Here is a 16,321-nt window from a genome sequence, read left to right as displayed (position 1 = left end):
TAAAACTCCCAGCCTGCATTGCGCGCGCCGCTCCTCACCCAGCTGGCCCCTCCCGCACACGCCTGGAACTACAGCTCCCGGCATGCATCGCTCCCCGCAGACTGGAGACTCCCGTTCCCGTCATGAACCGCGCCCCTAGCGTTCATGCGCAATACGTTCCGAGAGCGCCGTGCCGGGCACTACAACTCCCAGCACGCCCTGCTCTCTGCCCGGAAGTGCACCTCTCCGAGCCGCGCTTCCCGTGAGACTGCGCGGTAGCAGGGCCCTGTGAGCCCGTCCGTAGGTGTCTACCCCGGTGCCTGTCTCCGGGGCGGAGTCTCGGTCCGCCTAGGGTCCCGCCGCCTCGCCTCCCCGCCTCCTCGAGCTCCCTCTCCCGGAGCCGCTCCGCGGGGCGCGGCCGCGTTTCCCGTCAGGCGGGCCTCGGCCACCCTCCCCGCCCGCAGGCCCCGCGGCGGGGCAGCAGCGATCGCAGCCGCGGCCCCGCCATGGCCCCGACCATCCAGACCCAGGCGCAGCGGGAGGAGCCGGGGCACAGGTAGGGCCGCCCCCGGCCGCACGTCACAGCCGTGACCTCATACCCCCGTGACGTCACGGGGCCCGGACGCCTGGGTCCCTTCCCACCAGGGATGATGGGGGGGCGGGGGAACCTGGGAACCCGGACGCCTGGGTCCCTTCCCGCCAGGGATGATGGGGGGGGCGGGGGAACCTGGGAACCCGGACTCCTGGGTCCCTTCCCGCCAGGGATGATGGGGGGGAGCTGGGAGCCCGGACGCCTGGGTCCCTTCCCACCAGGGGTGCTGGGGGGAGTGGGAGTGCGGGGGAAGCTGGGAGCCCGGACTCCTGGGTCCCTTCCCGCCAGGGATGATGGGGGGGCGGGGGAACCTGGGAACCCGGACGCCTGGGTCCCTTCCCGCCAGGGATGATGGGGGGGGGCGGGGGAACCTGGGAACCCGGACTCCTGGGTCCCTTCCCGCCAGGGATGATGGGGGGGGGGAAACCTGGGAGCCCGGACTCCTGGGTCCCTTCCCGCCAGGGGTGCTGGGGAGAGTGAGAGTGGGAGTGCGGGGGAAGCTGGGAGCCCGGACTCCTGGGTCCCTTCCCGCCAGGGATGATGGGGGGGGCGGGGGAACCTGGGAGCCCGGACTCCTGGGTCCCTTCCCGCCAGGGATGATGGGGGGGAGCTGGGAGCCCGGACTCCTGGGTCCCTTCCCGCCAGGGATGATGGGGGGGGGGAACCTGGGAACCCGGACTCCTGGGTCCCTTCCCGCCAGGGATGATGGGGGGGAGCTGGGAGCCCGGACGCCTGGGTCCCTTCCCACCAGGGGTGCTGGGGGGAGTGGGGGGGAAGCTGGGAGCCCGGACTCCTGGGTCCCTTCCCGCCAGGGGTGTTGGAGGGGGGAACCTGGGAACCCGGACTCCTGGGTCCCTTCCCGCCAGGGGTGTTGGGGGGGGGGAACCTGGGAACCCGGACTCCTGGGTCCCTTCCCGCCAGGGGTGTTGTGGGGGAGCTGGGAGCCCGGACTCCTGGGTTCCCTCCCCTCCGCTAGGGGTGATGGAGAGAGTGTGTATGTGCGGGGGGAAGCTAGGAGCCTGGACTCCTGGGTCCCTTCCCGCCAGGGGTGATGGGGAGAGTTGGGGGGAGCTGGGAGCCTGCACTCCCCCCCCATAGCAGGGGTGATAGGGAGAGTCTGGGTCCCTTCACCACCCCACCCTCCCTGTCGGGGGGGATGGGGAGAGTCGGGGAGGGGGGCTGGGAGCCCAGACTCTTGGGTTCTCTCCCTGTCCCCCCTTCCTCCAGGGGTGATGGGGAGAGTTGGAGGAGCTGGGAGCCCGGACTTCTGGGATTCCCCCCCCATAGCAGGGGTGATGGGGAGAGTCAGGGTCCTGGACTCCTGGGTCCCTTCACCACCTCACCCTCCCTGCCGGGGGGGGGGATGGGGAGAGTCGGGGCAGGGTGCTGGGAACCCAGACTCCTGGGTTCCATCTCCCGGTGTGTGGACAGCCAGAGCCCCATGGGGAGGGCCTGTTCAGAGTCCCCTGAGAGGCCTGACCTAACCCCCACTAAACTCCAGCATAGCGTCACTGTGTGGCTGCCATATCCCACCCCAGACGTGGCCACATAAAGTCCACAGCAGTTCCACTTGGTGGATCCTGGCCCTGCTGCTGGTCTTGCCTCAGTTTCCCCTTCTGGCCAATAGAGCTGATGCTGCTGACTTGCCTTCTGTGGGGGAGGAGCAACGCATCAATATTGATAAAGTGCTTTAAATCGGTTTCACTCTATGTGGAGAGTCTGGGCAGGGCTCTCACTTTGGGGCAGCCTCCAGGGACCAAACCCACAGGCAGGTTCTCCTCCCCTCCCCCACCCCTGGTGTTGACCCTCTTTCTGCCACTCTGTGCCTCAGTTTCCCCATCTGCAGAGTGGGGATAATGCTACCGACACTCTTTGGTAAAGGGCATTGGACGAAAAGAGCCCACAGTGTTGTGATTATTTAATGTTGTTATTTATTTCCTTGTCTTTGCAGGCCCAACGCTCACCGGACCCTGCCTGAGAGGTATGACCCCTCCTCGTCCCACAGCTCACAGTTCCCCCACCGCTGTGCCCTGGGAGGTGGGGAGAAAACAGTCCTGTTTTTACTGCTCCCCTGCCCAGCCCTTGGACTTGCTGGCAAAGGCTGGTAGGGGGAGCGATTGCTGTGGCTGCTTGTCACTCACAAACCGGACAGAATCATAGAATATCAGGGTTGGAAGGGACCTCAGGAGGTCATCTAGTCCAACCCCCTGCTCAAAGCAGGACCAATCCCCAATTTTTGCCCCAGATCCTTAAATGGCCCCCTCAAGGATTGAACTCACAACTTTGGGTTTAGCAGGCCAACGCTCAAACCACTGAGCTATCCCTCCCCCCCCCCAAAGGAGTGTCTCAGGATGAATCATAGAATATCAGGGTTGGAAGGGACCTCAGGAGATCATCTAGTCCAACCCCCTGCTCAAAGTAGGACCAAGAAAGATTAAACCTTACACAATGAATCATAGACTCTCACAGTTGGGAGAGACCTCAGAAAGTCATCTAGTCCAAACCCCTGCTCAAAGCAGGACCAATCCCCAATCTTTGCCCTAGATCCCAAATGGCCCCCTCAAGGATTGAACTCACAACTTTGGGTTTAGCAAGCCAATGCTCAAACCACTGAGCTATCCCTCCCCACCTCCGTCTGAGTCCCAGAGTCCCAGCAAACTCATTTCACGGCGGCCGGGCACGATCGTAGGTTGCCGTTGACGTGGGGCATTGGAGATTCCAGCACAGTTCGGTGGGGGCGGGGTGTTTGGCACATGACCCCTTCCGCTATCCCCCACCCATAGCTCCCTCCGCATGCACTCTTTCCATCCCCCGCTGCTGGCAGAGGATAAGGAACCCAGGAGTCCGGGATCCCTGTCCTCCATGGTGCCCTGCTCCAGACTCACCCTGTCACCCTAGGCTGGGCCGGTGGGATGAGGGATAAGGACCCCAGGAATCCGGGGGAGGGGCAGACCCCCACCCCCAGTGCTGATGTCTCTCCCTGTGCTTCCAGATCGGGCGTGGTGTGTCGGGTGAAATACTGCAACAGTCTCCCGGATATTCCCTTCGACCCCAAATTCATCACATATCCCTTTGACCAGAACAGGTGAGAGAGCAGCTGCTGAGCCGGGCTGGGATCGGGGCCCCCTCCCAGGCTCACCAGTGCCGCTCCCGGGATGGAGGCTGGGGGAGGGGAGAGGGCTCTGCCCAGGGGGCTCCCCCCCGGGCCGGCGTCTCACCTGTCCCTCCCCCAGGTTTGTGCAGTACAAAGCCACCTCTCTGGAGAAACAGCACAAACACGACCTCCTCACTGAGCCGGACCTGGGCGTGACCATCGACCTCATCAACCCTGACACGTACCGCATCGACCCCAATGGTGAGAGCCGGGCCGGGCGGGCGCCCACGTGTGCATCACCGACAGATCCTGGGGCACCGTTTGTGTCTTGCACTGACTGGGGTGTGGGTGGGTGTGTTGTGCGTGCCCACGTCGGGCGGGGGCATCTTTTGCATTTCAGGGGTCCCTCCTTGCACCCCGAATCCTGGGTTCTAGTTTCAAAGTGCCCCCCACGAAGCATCTTGCTCACTGAAGAATCTCCATTGCACCCATCTCCAATCAGTCCTGCCCCACTGAGAGCCGAACCCAGGAGCTTTGGAGGTGGGGGGTGGGGCATGATGGGGGGGCGGGGGGGCTGGCGCAGGTCCTGTCTCATCCTGCTCTGCCTCTTCCAGTTCTCCTGGATCCGGCCGACGAAAAGCTGCTGGAGGAGGAAATCCAGGCTCCCACCAGCTCGAAGAGGTAGCCCAGCCCCCAAAACACATGGCATCCCCTGGCTGTGGAGAGCAGCCCCGCCCTGAACCCCTGGCTAGCCAGCTCTCCCCGCCCTGCTGTGCGGCCTTGGGGTCCCTTTGCTCGGTCCCACCCGATTGAGCCCTGTCCCCCAGTGGGAGGTTCTTCCCCCCCACACACACATCAGGAGGGGGCAATCAGCAGCTCCCTCTGCCCCACGGCCTATAAGCCCCCCATCCTTCTCTGCCCTAGATCCCAGCAGCATGCCAAAGTGGTACCATGGATGAGGAAGACAGAATACATCTCCACCGAATTCAACCGCTATGGCGTGTCCAACGAGAAGCCGGAGGTCAAGTGAGTGGGCCGGGAGCCAGCTGGGGTGACTCTCCTGGGCAGGGACAGCATCCCGGGGGTGGGGGGACGGGACCATCCCCTTTATGGGAGGGAGGGAGGTTACCCTCCCTCTGGGATCTCCGCTTCCTCTTGTGATGCTGCACGGCCCCCTGCCACAAGGAGCGTGGGGGTCGGAGAGTCTGCTCGGCTGCCCCTGTGTTGGGGTGCAGTATTTTCAGCCACTAGGGGGAGACCTATCCTGGCACAGGACTGGTTGCGTCCAGCAGGGGGCAGCATAGGTCTGGTGCTTGTGGACCTAGCCACGGGTGGTGTTGGATCCGGTTCGATCCAGCCGGCGAGGGTCAGGGGGAGCGTCGCATTCAGCGCTGCTGGTTGCATCCAGCCAGGGGGCAGTGTTTTCCCAGCAGGCCTCACTCTGCTAACTCTGCCCCCAATCAGGATCGGTGTGTCTGTCAAGCAGCAGTTCACAGAGGAGGAGATCTACAAGGACCGGGACAGCCAGATCGCTGCCATCGAGAAGACCTTCGAGGATGCCCAGAAATCAGTGAGTCGCCCTTTTAAATATCTCCCTCCTCCCCCACACAACGTACTGTACCTTTAAGCCTTAAAGGGCCCATGTTGAAAGCGGGGGGGCAGGGGAGGAGAGGGAGGAGGAGGGGATTTAGGGTTACCCCTCCCCTGAGGCCTCACTGTCTCTCTGCTTCCTCCATCCCCAGATTTCCCAGCATTACAGCAAACCTCGCGTCACCCCCATGGAGGTGATGCCCGTGTTCCCAGACTTCAAGGTAAGGCTGGGGGAGGGGGACTTGGCATTGGCTTCCCTAGGCCCAGGGGCACTGGCCCGTGGCACGCAAGGACCTTCGAGGCTCCGTTAGCGGCTGGGCCGGTCCTAAGCACCTCCCGGTCTGGGGCTAAGTGAGCATAGTGGGTAGCGCGCCGGGTCAGGAGGCAGGAGACCTGGCTTCTAATCCCACCCCGTCCTGTGACCTCTCTGTGCCTCAGTTTCCCCATCGGCCCTGACTCCCCTTCCGCAGATGGAAGTGTAGCCTGAAGGGAGCTCCCCCCATGTTGAGGGAGATCCAGGGGCTAATGCCGGGGTCGCTGGTGCCTAGAGGAGGGTCTGCCTGAGGGAAGGGCCATGGGTGTAGTGCCATGCCAGGGAAGTGGAGTGGGGGTGGTGGTGGGGGGGCGGTGTGGTGTGGTGTTGGGGGCAGGGATTATCCCGCTAACCGACTCCTTCCCCCCTAGATGTGGATCAACCCCTGCGCCCAGGTCATCTTCGACTCGGACCCAGCCCCCAAGGACACCAGTGGGGCCGCGGCCCTCGAGATGATGTCTCAGGCGATGATCAGGTAACGCCGCACCCCTCAGCCTTGGGTGGGGTGGGGATTCACCCTGCCTCTGCCTGGCCTGATATCCCCACTCCGCTAGCCAGAGCCCTTCCCGTGGGCCCCAAGAGCCGGGCGTCCCCCGTCCCTGCTCGGCGCTGGGTTCCTGTGCTAACCACCTCCCATCACAGAGAGCCGCACCGCCAAGCGTTCTAGCAAGGCCGGGGGTGTCCTGCCCTGGAAGGAGGCTCCTCGCCCCCCCCAGGCTCAGCCCTCATGGACTGCTGCTGTAGGGCCGTGGGAGGGGATCCCTAGCTAAAGGGGGGGCAGGCTGCTGTTTGGATGGGAGGCCCCTATGTGCTCTCTCCCATAGTCAGGGCTGGCCCCAGGGCGGCGCTAGGGGGCGCTGTGCTGCAGGGGGCAGTAGGGGGTGCTCTCCCTGGCAGTCAGGGCTGTGCTCCATGGGGCGGAGGGGAGCGCCGTGGGGAGCTGGGGAGAGTGTTCCTCGTTAACCCTTTCCCGGCCATCTCAGGGGGATGATGGACGAAGAGGGGAACCAGTTTGTGGCCTATTTCCTGCCCGTGGAGGACACCCTGCGGAAACGCAAGCGGGACCAGGAGGAGGAGATGGACTATGCACCCGAAGATGTGTACGTGGCTGGGGAGGTGGGGGGCTGGGAGAAGGAGGGGGGAAGGGGAGTTGTGTGGGGGGCCTGGGGAAAAGGTGGGGTAGTGCAGGGGAGGGGGGGGCTGTGCTTTGGAATGGGAGAGTGGGGGGGAAGGGAGGGGATGTTGTGTTGAGGAATGGGGGAGAGGTGGGGTGGGGGGCTGGGGAAGTGGGGGGGCTGGGGAGGGGGGCTGTGCTTGGGAACGGGGGGGGAAGTGGGAGCTCTGGGGAAGTGGGGGAGCTGTGCTGGGGAATGGAGGGAGGCTGGGGGGGGGTCAGCTTTGTGCTCAGGAGGGGGGGCGGCAAAGCTGTGGGGGTGCTGACCCTCTCTTCCCGCGCCCAGGTACGACTACAAGATCGCCCGGGAGTACAACTGGAACGTGAAGAACAAAGCCAGCAAGGGCTACGAGGAGAATTACTTCTTCATCTTCCGCGAGGGTGATGGCGTCTACTACAACGAGCTGGAGACCCGGTGAGGCGGGGGGAAGCCCGGGGCCTGCCCCAGCCGGGGCGCGGGGTGGGTCAGGGCCAGTGCCCATGGCCCGGCTCAGATCTCGGCTCCAAGGCCAGGTCTGGGAGGGCAAAGAGAGGGTGGAGTTCGTGGCCGCTGCCCGTCGGCTCTTGCACCGATGGGAATTGACCGGCCGAGGGTAAACTGAGGCTGGAGCTACCTGGTTCCTGACCCGGAGCGGCCCCCTGCTCAGAGCCGTGGGGGGCCAAGAACCGCACGGAGCCCAGCTGGGGCCATCCCAGGGAGCCCTGACCCCCCGGCAGCTGGGCCAGGGGGGATCCCCAGCTCCAGGATGTGCCTTTAGGGGGCTCATGGAGTGGGCAGAGCTGTGGCCTGGGAAGAGGGGGCGGGGCCTGACATCGCCCTTCGTTTTCTCCCCCGCAGGGTGCGGCTCAGCAAGCGCAGGGCCAAGGCGGGCGCGCAGTCGGGCACCAACGCCATGCTGCTGGTGAAGCACCGGGACATGAACGAGAAGGAACTGGAGGCTCAGGTATGGCGAGGGTTGCTCTCCGGGCTCTGTGCTGGGGGGGCGGGGGGGAGCACTCGGGGGGGGGGGGGCGGGGCGGGGGGAGTCAGTGCATCCATGCCCCCCACGTAGCTTCTGTTCTCACCCCCTACGCTGGGATCTGGGAGTAGAACCCAGGGGTCCTGACTCCCAGCCCCCCCTGCTCTAACCACTAGACCCCGCTCCCCTCCCAGTGCTGGGGAGAGAACCCAGGGGTCCTGGCTCCCAGCACCCCCTGCTCTAACCACTAGACCCCGCTCCCCTCCCAGTGCTGGGGAGAGAACCCAGGGGTCCTGACTCCCAGCCCCCCCTGCTCTAACCACTAGACCCCGCTCCCCTCCCAGTGCTGGGGAGAGAACCCAGGGGTCCTGGCTCCCAGCACCCCCTGCTCTAACCACTAGACCCCACTCCCCTCCCAGAGCTGGGGAGAGAACCCAGGGGTCCTGACTCCCAGCACCCCCCTGCTCTAACCACTAGACCCCACTCCCCTCCCAGTGCTGGGGAGAGAACCCAGGGGTCCTGACTCCCAGCACCCCCCTGCTCTAACCACTAGACCCCGCTCCCCTCCCAGTGCTGGGGAGAGAACCCAGGAGTCTGGTTCCATGCCCTGAAGGCCCCATGCCACCCACTCTCACTGACTGAGGAGGGGTGCTGGTCGGGGTCCCAGCCTGGGCAGGGTGGGTGGGGTGTGCCCCCCCACCGCGTGGCTAACCCGGCTCCCTGGCCCCGGCAGGAGGCTCGCAAGGCGCAGCTGGAGAATCACGAGCCGGAGGAGGAAGAGGAGGAGGAGATGGAGATGGACAAGGAGGCCCAGGGCTCAGGTAGCGGCCAGGGAAGGGGGGGTTACAGCTCGGGGTCGGGGGGCGGCATGGGAAAAAGGGGCCCCTCTGCCTGTCCCCTCCCCCATCGGCTTCCTCCCACCCACTGCTGACGGCACCGGGGCTCGCAGCTCCCTCTGGTGGCTGCCCTTGGGACTGCCGTGGCACTTCATCCTCGGTCTCTCTGACCCCACACACACCCCCCCGGGGATGGTGCTGCGGCTCCCACTACAGGGGGCAGCCCTGAGCCCTGCCTCCCTCATTCCCTCATGGACTGGTCCTGTTCCCCACCCCTGAGGATGGCTCCTGTGCCCCCCCCCCCAAGAATAGGAGGTGAGCAGCCATCGCTTCTCTCTTCCCTTCCCCCTCCCATGGGGGGGGCAGTTTCCTCTCTTCCATCAGCCCTCCATCTCCCTTGGGGGGATGGTCCCCTTTCTGCCATCACCCCTCCCCCACTCCAGGGGGTGATTCTCCCCTCCCTGCTGGGGGGGCCCGGCCCTGCCCCTCTGACTCTGTGGCTCTCCCCGCAGACGAGGAGCCGGAGAAGGGCAGCGAGAGCGAGCCGGAGGCCAGCGAGGAGGAGGAGGAAGAGGAGGAGGAAGAAGGACGCTCGGGCAGCGAGAGCGAGCGGGAGGCCAGTGGGCACAGCGCCAGCGAGGGCTCGCCGGAGGCCAGCGAGGAGGACGAGCGGGCGGCCCGCGACAAGGAGGAGATCTTCGGCAGCGACGACGAGGACTCGGAGGGCGAGGGGGGCGGCGGGCGGCGCAGCCCCGGGGAGGAGGAGAGCGGCAGCGACGGGGGCGGCCGGCGCCCCTTCCTCAGTGGCAGCGAGGGCTCCAACGCCGAGGAGGAGGAGGACGAGGAAGAGCGCAGCGGGAGCGGCAGCGAGGCTGCCTCGGACTCGAGCGAGGAGGGGAGCGACAGCGACTGAGTGGGGTGCAGCCCCTTGCCCCCCCCCCCCGCCACCTGGGCCAGATCAACCCCCCCCTCCCCCCCGGGGGACCGTCACTCCAGCCTGCGGCCACCAGGAGGATGTGGGCATGATGGGGAGGACTCAGGCTCTGCCTGGCATCCCTGTGCTTGGTCAAGGACCTCTGGGGTTCCCCCCCCCCCCCAGACACTGGGGTGTTTTTATTCTTACTGCTGTTTGTTTTGCCCACTGGACATACCAAGCTGTACCAGAGCCCCCTCTCCGTCCTCAATAAAAGGGTCTCGTCCTAAAACCCGGGCGTCTCTCCCCCGACCCGCGCTCGGCCCTGGCCCTGCCAGGGATCTCCCCCGGCCCTGCTGGCATCAGCGCCTCCCTCAGGCTGCGAGCGGAGGGTCCGGCATCCGCTGCCCAGCCCCCTCCTTTGCCGGGGTGCTGAGCCAGCAGGGTCTATTCTCCCTGGAGCGGGGGGCGGGTGCAGTGCGCCCAGTCAGAGGGCTGGGGCGGGAAGGCACTCCGGGAGGAGTGGGGGGGCAGGTACTCCAGGGAAGAAAGGGCTTGTGTATCCCTAGATTCCCCATCCCCTTGTGCCCCAAACTCTGCCCTGTCCCCTGCAGGGGCTGGGCTCGAAGCTGCAGTCGAAGGGCCGGGGAGGCAGGCTGGGTTCCCCGCTCTCTGCATGGCCAGGGCTGGGACTCACCAGCCCTTTCGCCGCCGTTGGAAGTGTGAGCGGGAGATCGGACCCTGCATGGGGAGGGGAGCGGGGCGGAGCCCTTCTTGGGGAGGGTTAGGGGGCATTTGGGGACAAACGGGCTTTGAGGTGGGGGTAGGACCTTGCATAGCCATGCTGGCACCTGGGGCATTGAAACGGACCGGCATTTCCCTCGGCTGGGGAAACCGCCCCCCTTGCTCCCCTGGGGGCCCTGGCCAAAGGCGAGCACACCGCTGCCTCGCAGCTGCCTCGGGCGCCCAGGGCTGAGGCGAAGGTTGGGGGTGCAGCCGCTGCCCTGCTGGGATACACTGTACCTCCACGTAGCCCCCTGGAGCCCCCCACTTTGCTCGGGGTATGGCACCTCCCGAGGCATGCTGCGTCCAGAACGTACCGTCTGCCAGCCCGCCAGCTGCTGAGCATCCTTCTCCGGTTAACGGGCCAGGGCAAGCGCCGGCTAAGGACGGCCGGGGTGTTGCCGTAGGTGTGTTACTCCCACACGGCTGGGAATAACAAAGGCCCGGAGTGTCACGGATGCAATTCACCGGAGAGCTGCTTCGAATCGCACCTGCCCAGGCACCTGCTTTGTCTATCCCCATGAGGGGGTCAGTGAGGAGGGGAGAGGCGGGTATAAAGTAAGAGGCAATTAATTTCCTCTTCGTCAGCTCTGTGCCCCGGTCTCTGCTGGAAGGACCCTGCGCTAGACGGCCAGAGGGGTCCGCGTGGCGAGGTTCAGGCAGTTTGCGATTTGATCGTTTTCTTTGTGTGACCAGTTCTGACCTTTTGAGGCCTCGATCACCTCGAGTCTCTCTCTCGTTAATAAACGAGTTTTATTCTTTTATCTAAACCGGTGTCTTTTGATTGCAGGGCTTGGGGGAATCTCGGCTCCGGCTTAACGACGGCTGGTGCCTTTCCCAGTTCCTTGGATACAGTGACGACTTGAGGCGCTTGCCCTGGCCAAGGGGGGCTCGAGCAGTGTCGGACGCACGTTTCTGGGGGGCAAGGCTGGGGCGATTGGCAGGTGCCTCCCTGGGTACGGCCCACGAGTGGCTGGGGGATCGTTCACGTCATGTAACAGGGCGTGCCGTCCCGTGCTGATTTCTGGGCGAGGCAGAGCAGCGTGAGCGGTATCTGGAGCTAGAGAGTTAAGGGGTCCCAACGTTTCCACAGGCCGGATGGTACCGTGGGGGATGTCAGACCTACACCCCACGCCTGCTGGAAGGGCCGGGATTCAGTGGGGGCCGTAGGGTCTGCTAGCTTGGCCTGCTGCTTCCAAGGAGAGCTGGTTTTGGGGGGGTGAGAATCAGCTGGGGGGGCCGTGCTTATCTTTTCTCCCCCCCCCAGATCCTGCTGGGGGAGGGATTGTGTAGGGGGAGGTGTGGGATAATCAAGCAGGCCCCGGACAAGGCCAGGTGCTTTACCCCAAGAGGACTTGGAGGCATTTACGGGGGGGAGGATTCTGCAGAGGAACCCCCCGACTCAATCCAACACGGGCCAAACCCTGGGCTTTGCAGGGAGGGGGCCAACCAGGCCCGGGATGAGTGTGTGGCACGCACGGCTGTGAGACTTATGTGTGCGTGGGGGGGGCGAGGGGGCTGTGAGTGTGAGACGTGGTGGGGGAGAGAGAGAGACACACTCCAGCGTGCAAAGGACACGTGCGTGTGGGTGCCCAAGGCCCATGTGTGCGAAGGAGGTGGATGCAGGTGTTAGTGGGCCTGGCACAAGCGGCTGTGAGTGAGTCTCAGGGCCAGACGGGGGCCCAGCCAGACGGGGGCCCAGATGGGGGCAGAAGCACGTCACTGAGCGAGGGACGAGCAGGGTGTGTGTGAGAGACACTAAGTCGTGTGCAACACGCACACAAAAGTGCAAAACACCTGGGGCCAGGTGTGGGGGGGTTCTCTCCCCAGCTCTGGGGTGGGAGGGTGCAGTGGTTCGGGGCAGGGGGGCTAGGATGCCTGGGTTCTCTCCCTAGGGCAGGGTGGTGGGTTGTGCTTGGTGGTCAGAACTGGGGGGGAGGGGCTGGAGGCCAGGATGCCTGGGTTCTTTCCCTGGGTTGGGGCGGGGGTGGGAGATGGGGAACTGGGGTGGGGAGAGGGCCCAGGACGCCTGGGTTCTCTCCCTAGGTCTGGAGGGGAGTCTGCTGCTGCAGGAGGGGCTGGCGGCCAGGGCGCCCGTGCTCTCTCCAGGCTCAGAGAGGGGAGTGGGGTCTAGTGGTTAGGGCAGGGTGGGGGAAGGTTCTGGGGAGCAGGACGCCTGGGTTCTTTTCTCTTCCCAGGTTGGAGGGAAGAGTGGGGTCTAGTGAGGGAAGGTTGGGGGCCAAGATGCCTGGGTTCTCTCCTGGCTCGTGTGGGGGTGGGGCTGGGGCTGCGGGGGCAGGACGCCTGGGTTCTCGCCTGGCTCCGGTGGTGGGGGGGCGTAGGACGCCTGGGTTCTCTCCTGGCTATTGTGGGGGCAGGACGCCTGGGTTCTCTCCTGGCTCCGGTGCAGGTGGGGCTGGGGCTGCGGGGGCAGGACTCCTGGGTTCTCTCCCGGCTCTTGGTGGAGGGCAGGACGCCTGGGTTCTCTCCCGGCTCTTGGTGGAGGGCAGGACGCCTGGGTTCTCTCCCGGCCTGGCCTTCCCTTCCCCCGGCGGCGGCTGCAGCTGGGCGGCGCAGGGGGGGAGCTGGGCGCTGGGCCCGGCCTCGCCTCCCCGGCTGGCTCCGTCTTCGGTCGCCGCTTCCCAGCCCGGCCCGGGCCCGGCCCCGGCCCCGGCCCCGGCCTGGCCGCGTGGGGACCCTCCGCGGTGAGTCCGGCCCCGGCCCGCGGGCGGCGGCGACTGTGGGGTGAATTGGCAGGGAGTGGGGATCGGGGGGTGTGTGTGGGGGGGGTAGATCTGTGGAGCAGAACTGGGCTATGGGGATGGGGGAGATGGGGACAGGATGGGGTGGGGGTAGATCTGTGGGGCAGGGCTGGGCTATGGGGTGGGGGTAGATCTGTGGGGCGGGGCTGGGCTATGGGGTGTGGGGTTAGATGTGTGGGATGAACGGGCAGAGAGTGGGGGTTGGGGTGTGTGTGGAGGGGTAGATCTGTGGGGCTGGGCTGTGATATGGGGTGGGGGGTGCTGGGGATAGGCGGGGGGTAAATGTGTGGGGCAGGAGTGGGGTGTGAATGGGCAGGGCTGGGGTGTGGGGGGAGTGGGGTAGATTTGTGGGGTGGGAGAGCTGGGGCCAGGATGGGTGGGGGTATATCTGTGGGGCAGGGCTGGGATATGGGGCGTGGGTTGCTGGGGGTAGATGTGTGGGGTGAATGGGCAGGGAGTGGGGGTTGGGGTGTGTGGGGGGAGCTGGGTACAGGTGGGGGGTAAATGTGTGGGGTGTGGAGGTGAATGGGCAGGGCTGGGATATGGGGGGAGTGGGGTAGATCTGTGGGGCTGGGATATGGGGTGGGAGAGCTGGGGACAGGATGGGGTGGGGGTAGATCTGTGGGGCAGGGCTGGGCTATGGGGTGGGAGTAGATCTGTGGGGCAGGGATCTGAAATGCAGCAACCTAGGCTCAGACCCTCACAGCTGCTGCCGGATGGTTGAGCTGGACCCCAAAACGGCCATCGTCTGGCCTCTTTCCTGGCTGAAGGGAACGTGCCCCCCCATGCTCTGAGCACGCCCCCACCCCGAGTGCTGAGGGCCGGCCCCTAGGATGGGGTAGGATGTGGAGGGGGTGGGGGTGGGGGCTTGTGAGTGGAGACTGTCACTTCCCCGTTAGCGCTGAGCGAAATACCTGCGGCTGGCTGGGATCGGCTGCTGGCCGGGACAGAACCCAGGTTCTGCCAGCCCAGTGCCCCCTCAGCTGGGCCACTGAGTTGCAACTTGCTCTGGGGTGGGGCACGCCTGGGCAGCGCAGCTGGTCTTACAGGGATCCCTCAGCTGGTGCTGAGAGGCAGCCACTTCTGGGGTGGGGAGCGGGCGGCTGTTTATACACGGATCCATTGCTCGGCCCTGAGACGCAGCCACTTCTGGGGTAGGATGCAGGGGTCCTGGGGTCCCAGTGGTGGGGTGGGGGATACAGCCTGGGTCTGGGCTTTAATGAACTCTCTCCCTTCAGTGCAGGCCGGATGCTCCCCGTCCCCACCATGAGTGAGCTGGGGTCGCCCCACCCCAGCAGAGACCCCCCAGCCATCTTCCGGTCCCAGCCGGGCCCCCTGACACCTTCCCGAGTCCTCTGAGCCCTCGGCCCCGTCATGTCCCAGGCCGGAGAGGGGCCGGACCGAGCGGCCCGGCCCAAGGAAAGGTCAGGCGAGGCCGGGGGCCGGCGCAGCGGACGCAGGCGGGCGAAGCTCCCGGAGACCCCGGCGGGGCGGGACCCAGAGGGGGCAGAGCCGGGCCGGGGGGCGGGGCGCTCGCTGCGGCAGAGGATCCGGGACGCGGTGGGCCAGTGTTTCCCCATCAAGGGGCACGGCGGGCCCCCCGCCCCGGCGTTCTCCCCCTCCCAGCGCAAGATCCACCTGCGGGAGCTGATGCTGGAGACCTGCCCCTTCCCGCCCGGCTCGGAGCTGGCCCGGAAGTGGAACCTCATCAAGCAGCACACGGCCCCCGTCTCGGCCCAGGAGGGCCTGGCTTGCGGCGGGGCGGGGCCGGCAGAGGACGAGGACGACCGGCTGCGGGAGCGGAGGCGCGTCAGCATCGAGCAGGGGGTGGAGCCCCCCCCGGACGCCATGATCCACACCTTCGAGGCCAGGGCGCAGATCAACCCGCTCTACAAACTGGGGCCCAAGCTGGCCCCCGGCATGAACGAACTGGCCGGGGACAACCGGGCCACCCTGGCCCCCCAGGAGGAAGAGGAGGAGGAGGTGGTGGCGGCCCCCGAACCGGAGCTCCGCGTTCACACCCAGATCGACTACATCCACTGCCTGGTGCCGGATCTGCTGCAGCTGACCCGGCTGGCCTGCTACTGGGGGGTGATGGATCGCTACCAGGCCGAGGCCCTGCTGGAGGGGAAGCCGGAAGGGACCTTCCTGCTGCGGGATTCGGCCCAGGAGGATTATCTCTTCTCGGTCAGCTTCCGGCGCTACGGCCGCTCGCTCCACGCCCGCGTCGAGCAGTGGAACTATAACTTCAGCTTCGACGTGCACGACCCCGGCGTCTTCCACGCCCCCACCGTCTCGGGCCTGCTGGAGCGCTACAAGGACCCCAGCACCTGCATGTTCTTCGAGCCCCTGCTCTCCCGCCCCGTGCGCCGGCCCTTCCCCTTCGCCCTGCAGCACCTGTGCCGGGCCGTGGTGGCCGGCTGCACCTCCTACGATGGCATCGGCCGCCTGCCCATCCCCGGCGCGCTCCAGGAGTACCTCAAGGAATACCACTACAAGCAGAAGGTGCGGGTTCGGCGGCTGGACACCTGCTGGAACTGAGCCCCGCACCCAACGCCCTGCCTTTGGGCCTCTGGGATCCTGCCCTTGGCTTGATCCTGCCCTTGGCTCCGGGATCAGGGTCGATACGGGGCCGTATTGCCCGTAAACTTTCCGCCTTTACAGCAGGTTCTGGCCCCCCCCCCCCCGGTGCTCTGGGACTGTCGGCCTCAGCGGGGGGGGGGCAGAACCATGTGTCCCAATTGCCGTTCCACCCACGGGGCTAGGAGGGGGAAACTTCGTTAAAGGAGCCCCTGCCCCAATCCTGGCTGGGGGGGAAGAGGCAGCCGGAGCCTCAATCAGCTGTTTTATTGAAAGGGGCCGGGCTGCTGGAATAAAGTCATGTTGCTGTGACTGTAAGAGGCCCCTGCGGTCGTGTCTCCGGGCTGTAGCAGGGATGGGGGTGCCCAGCTCTGGCCCTCAGCCCCCGCCGATAGCTGGGAAAGGGGGGTGGGCTGCTGCCAGATGATTTGGGGGTTCTCAGCCACACGGGAACATTGTGGCTGCAGGGCGCCCGGGGCTACAGCGCTGGGCTGTCTGCTCCGGCTAGTGGGCAGGGAGAGGCTGCCTTCGTCAGCCCTGGCTGCAGCTGGGATGAAACCCCTCAACTGAGAAAAATAGGGACAGCAGTTAGGATCTGGTGCAATGCTCAACCCTGACCCACTCCCCATCACCCCCTATTCCAGCCCTGGGCTCCATACCCCGACCTGGATTTTCACCAGAGGTTGGCCCCTCGTAAAGGGGAGCAACCCACCTGGCTCGGTTCCTTTGGAGGCCACGTGGTGGGA

At 65.8% G+C, this 16,321-nt stretch overlaps 2 protein-coding genes across 4 annotated transcripts; both read left to right on the top strand.

The window, feature by feature from the left end:
• Positions 1-403: 403 nt before the first annotated feature.
• PAF1 (PAF1 component of Paf1/RNA polymerase II complex) lies at positions 404-11,003 on the top strand. The gene is made up of 14 exons (XM_073321936.2): positions 404-535; positions 2,523-2,552; positions 3,564-3,656; positions 3,805-3,926; positions 4,280-4,346; positions 4,590-4,691; positions 5,130-5,235; positions 5,408-5,476; positions 5,940-6,043; positions 6,552-6,668; positions 7,029-7,157; positions 7,581-7,686; positions 8,435-8,522; positions 9,050-11,003. Exons 1-14 carry the CDS (start codon positions 486-488, stop codon positions 9,448-9,450), a joined length of 1,584 nt encoding a protein of 527 aa, XP_073178037.1. The 5' UTR covers positions 404-485; the 3' UTR covers positions 9,451-11,003.
• Positions 11,004-12,580: 1,577 nt separating this feature from the next.
• Positions 12,581-15,893, top strand: LOC140902168 (suppressor of cytokine signaling 5). 3 transcript variants are annotated; one of them, XM_073321939.2, is made up of 2 exons: positions 12,581-12,643; positions 14,234-15,893. In XM_073321939.2, exon 2 carries the CDS (start codon positions 14,370-14,372, stop codon positions 15,534-15,536), a length of 1,167 nt encoding a protein of 388 aa, XP_073178040.1. In that variant the 5' UTR covers positions 12,581-12,643; positions 14,234-14,369; the 3' UTR covers positions 15,537-15,893. The 3 variants fall into 3 exon arrangements, with proteins under 3 accessions (XP_073178040.1, XP_073178039.1, XP_073178038.1); XM_073321938.2 differs by lacking the exon at positions 12,581-12,643 and adding an exon at positions 12,678-12,938 and having other exon boundaries at positions 14,239-15,893; XM_073321937.2 differs by lacking the exon at positions 12,581-12,643 and adding an exon at positions 12,678-12,938.
• Positions 15,894-16,321: the final 428 nt, after the last annotated feature.

This window comes from Lepidochelys kempii, chromosome 23 (genome assembly GCF_965140285.1).
Source record: "Lepidochelys kempii isolate rLepKem1 chromosome 23, rLepKem1.hap1, whole genome shotgun sequence".
NCBI lineage: Eukaryota > Metazoa > Chordata > Testudines > Cheloniidae > Lepidochelys > Lepidochelys kempii.
The sequence above is the reverse complement of the archived record's forward strand: the minus strand, read 5'-3'. Positions and strand labels throughout refer to the sequence as shown.

What these genes read in the sequence shown, in the direction of transcription:
- PAF1 (XM_073321936.2), top strand. Translation starts at nt 486, where the DNA reads ATGGCCCCGACCATCCAGACCCAGGCGCAGCGGGAGGAGCCGGGGCAC. An exon ending in CCGTGTTCCCAGACTTCAAG is followed by an intron (nt 5,477 to 5,939) that starts GTAAGGCTGGGG and finishes CTTCCCCCCTAG; the next exon opens with ATGTGGATCAACCCCTGCGC. An exon ending in GACTATGCACCCGAAGATGT is followed by an intron (nt 6,669 to 7,028) that starts GTACGTGGCTGG and finishes TCCCGCGCCCAG; the next exon opens with GTACGACTACAAGATCGCCC.
- LOC140902168 (XM_073321939.2), top strand. Translation starts at nt 14,370, where the DNA reads ATGTCCCAGGCCGGAGAGGGGCCGGACCGAGCGGCCCGGCCCAAGGAA.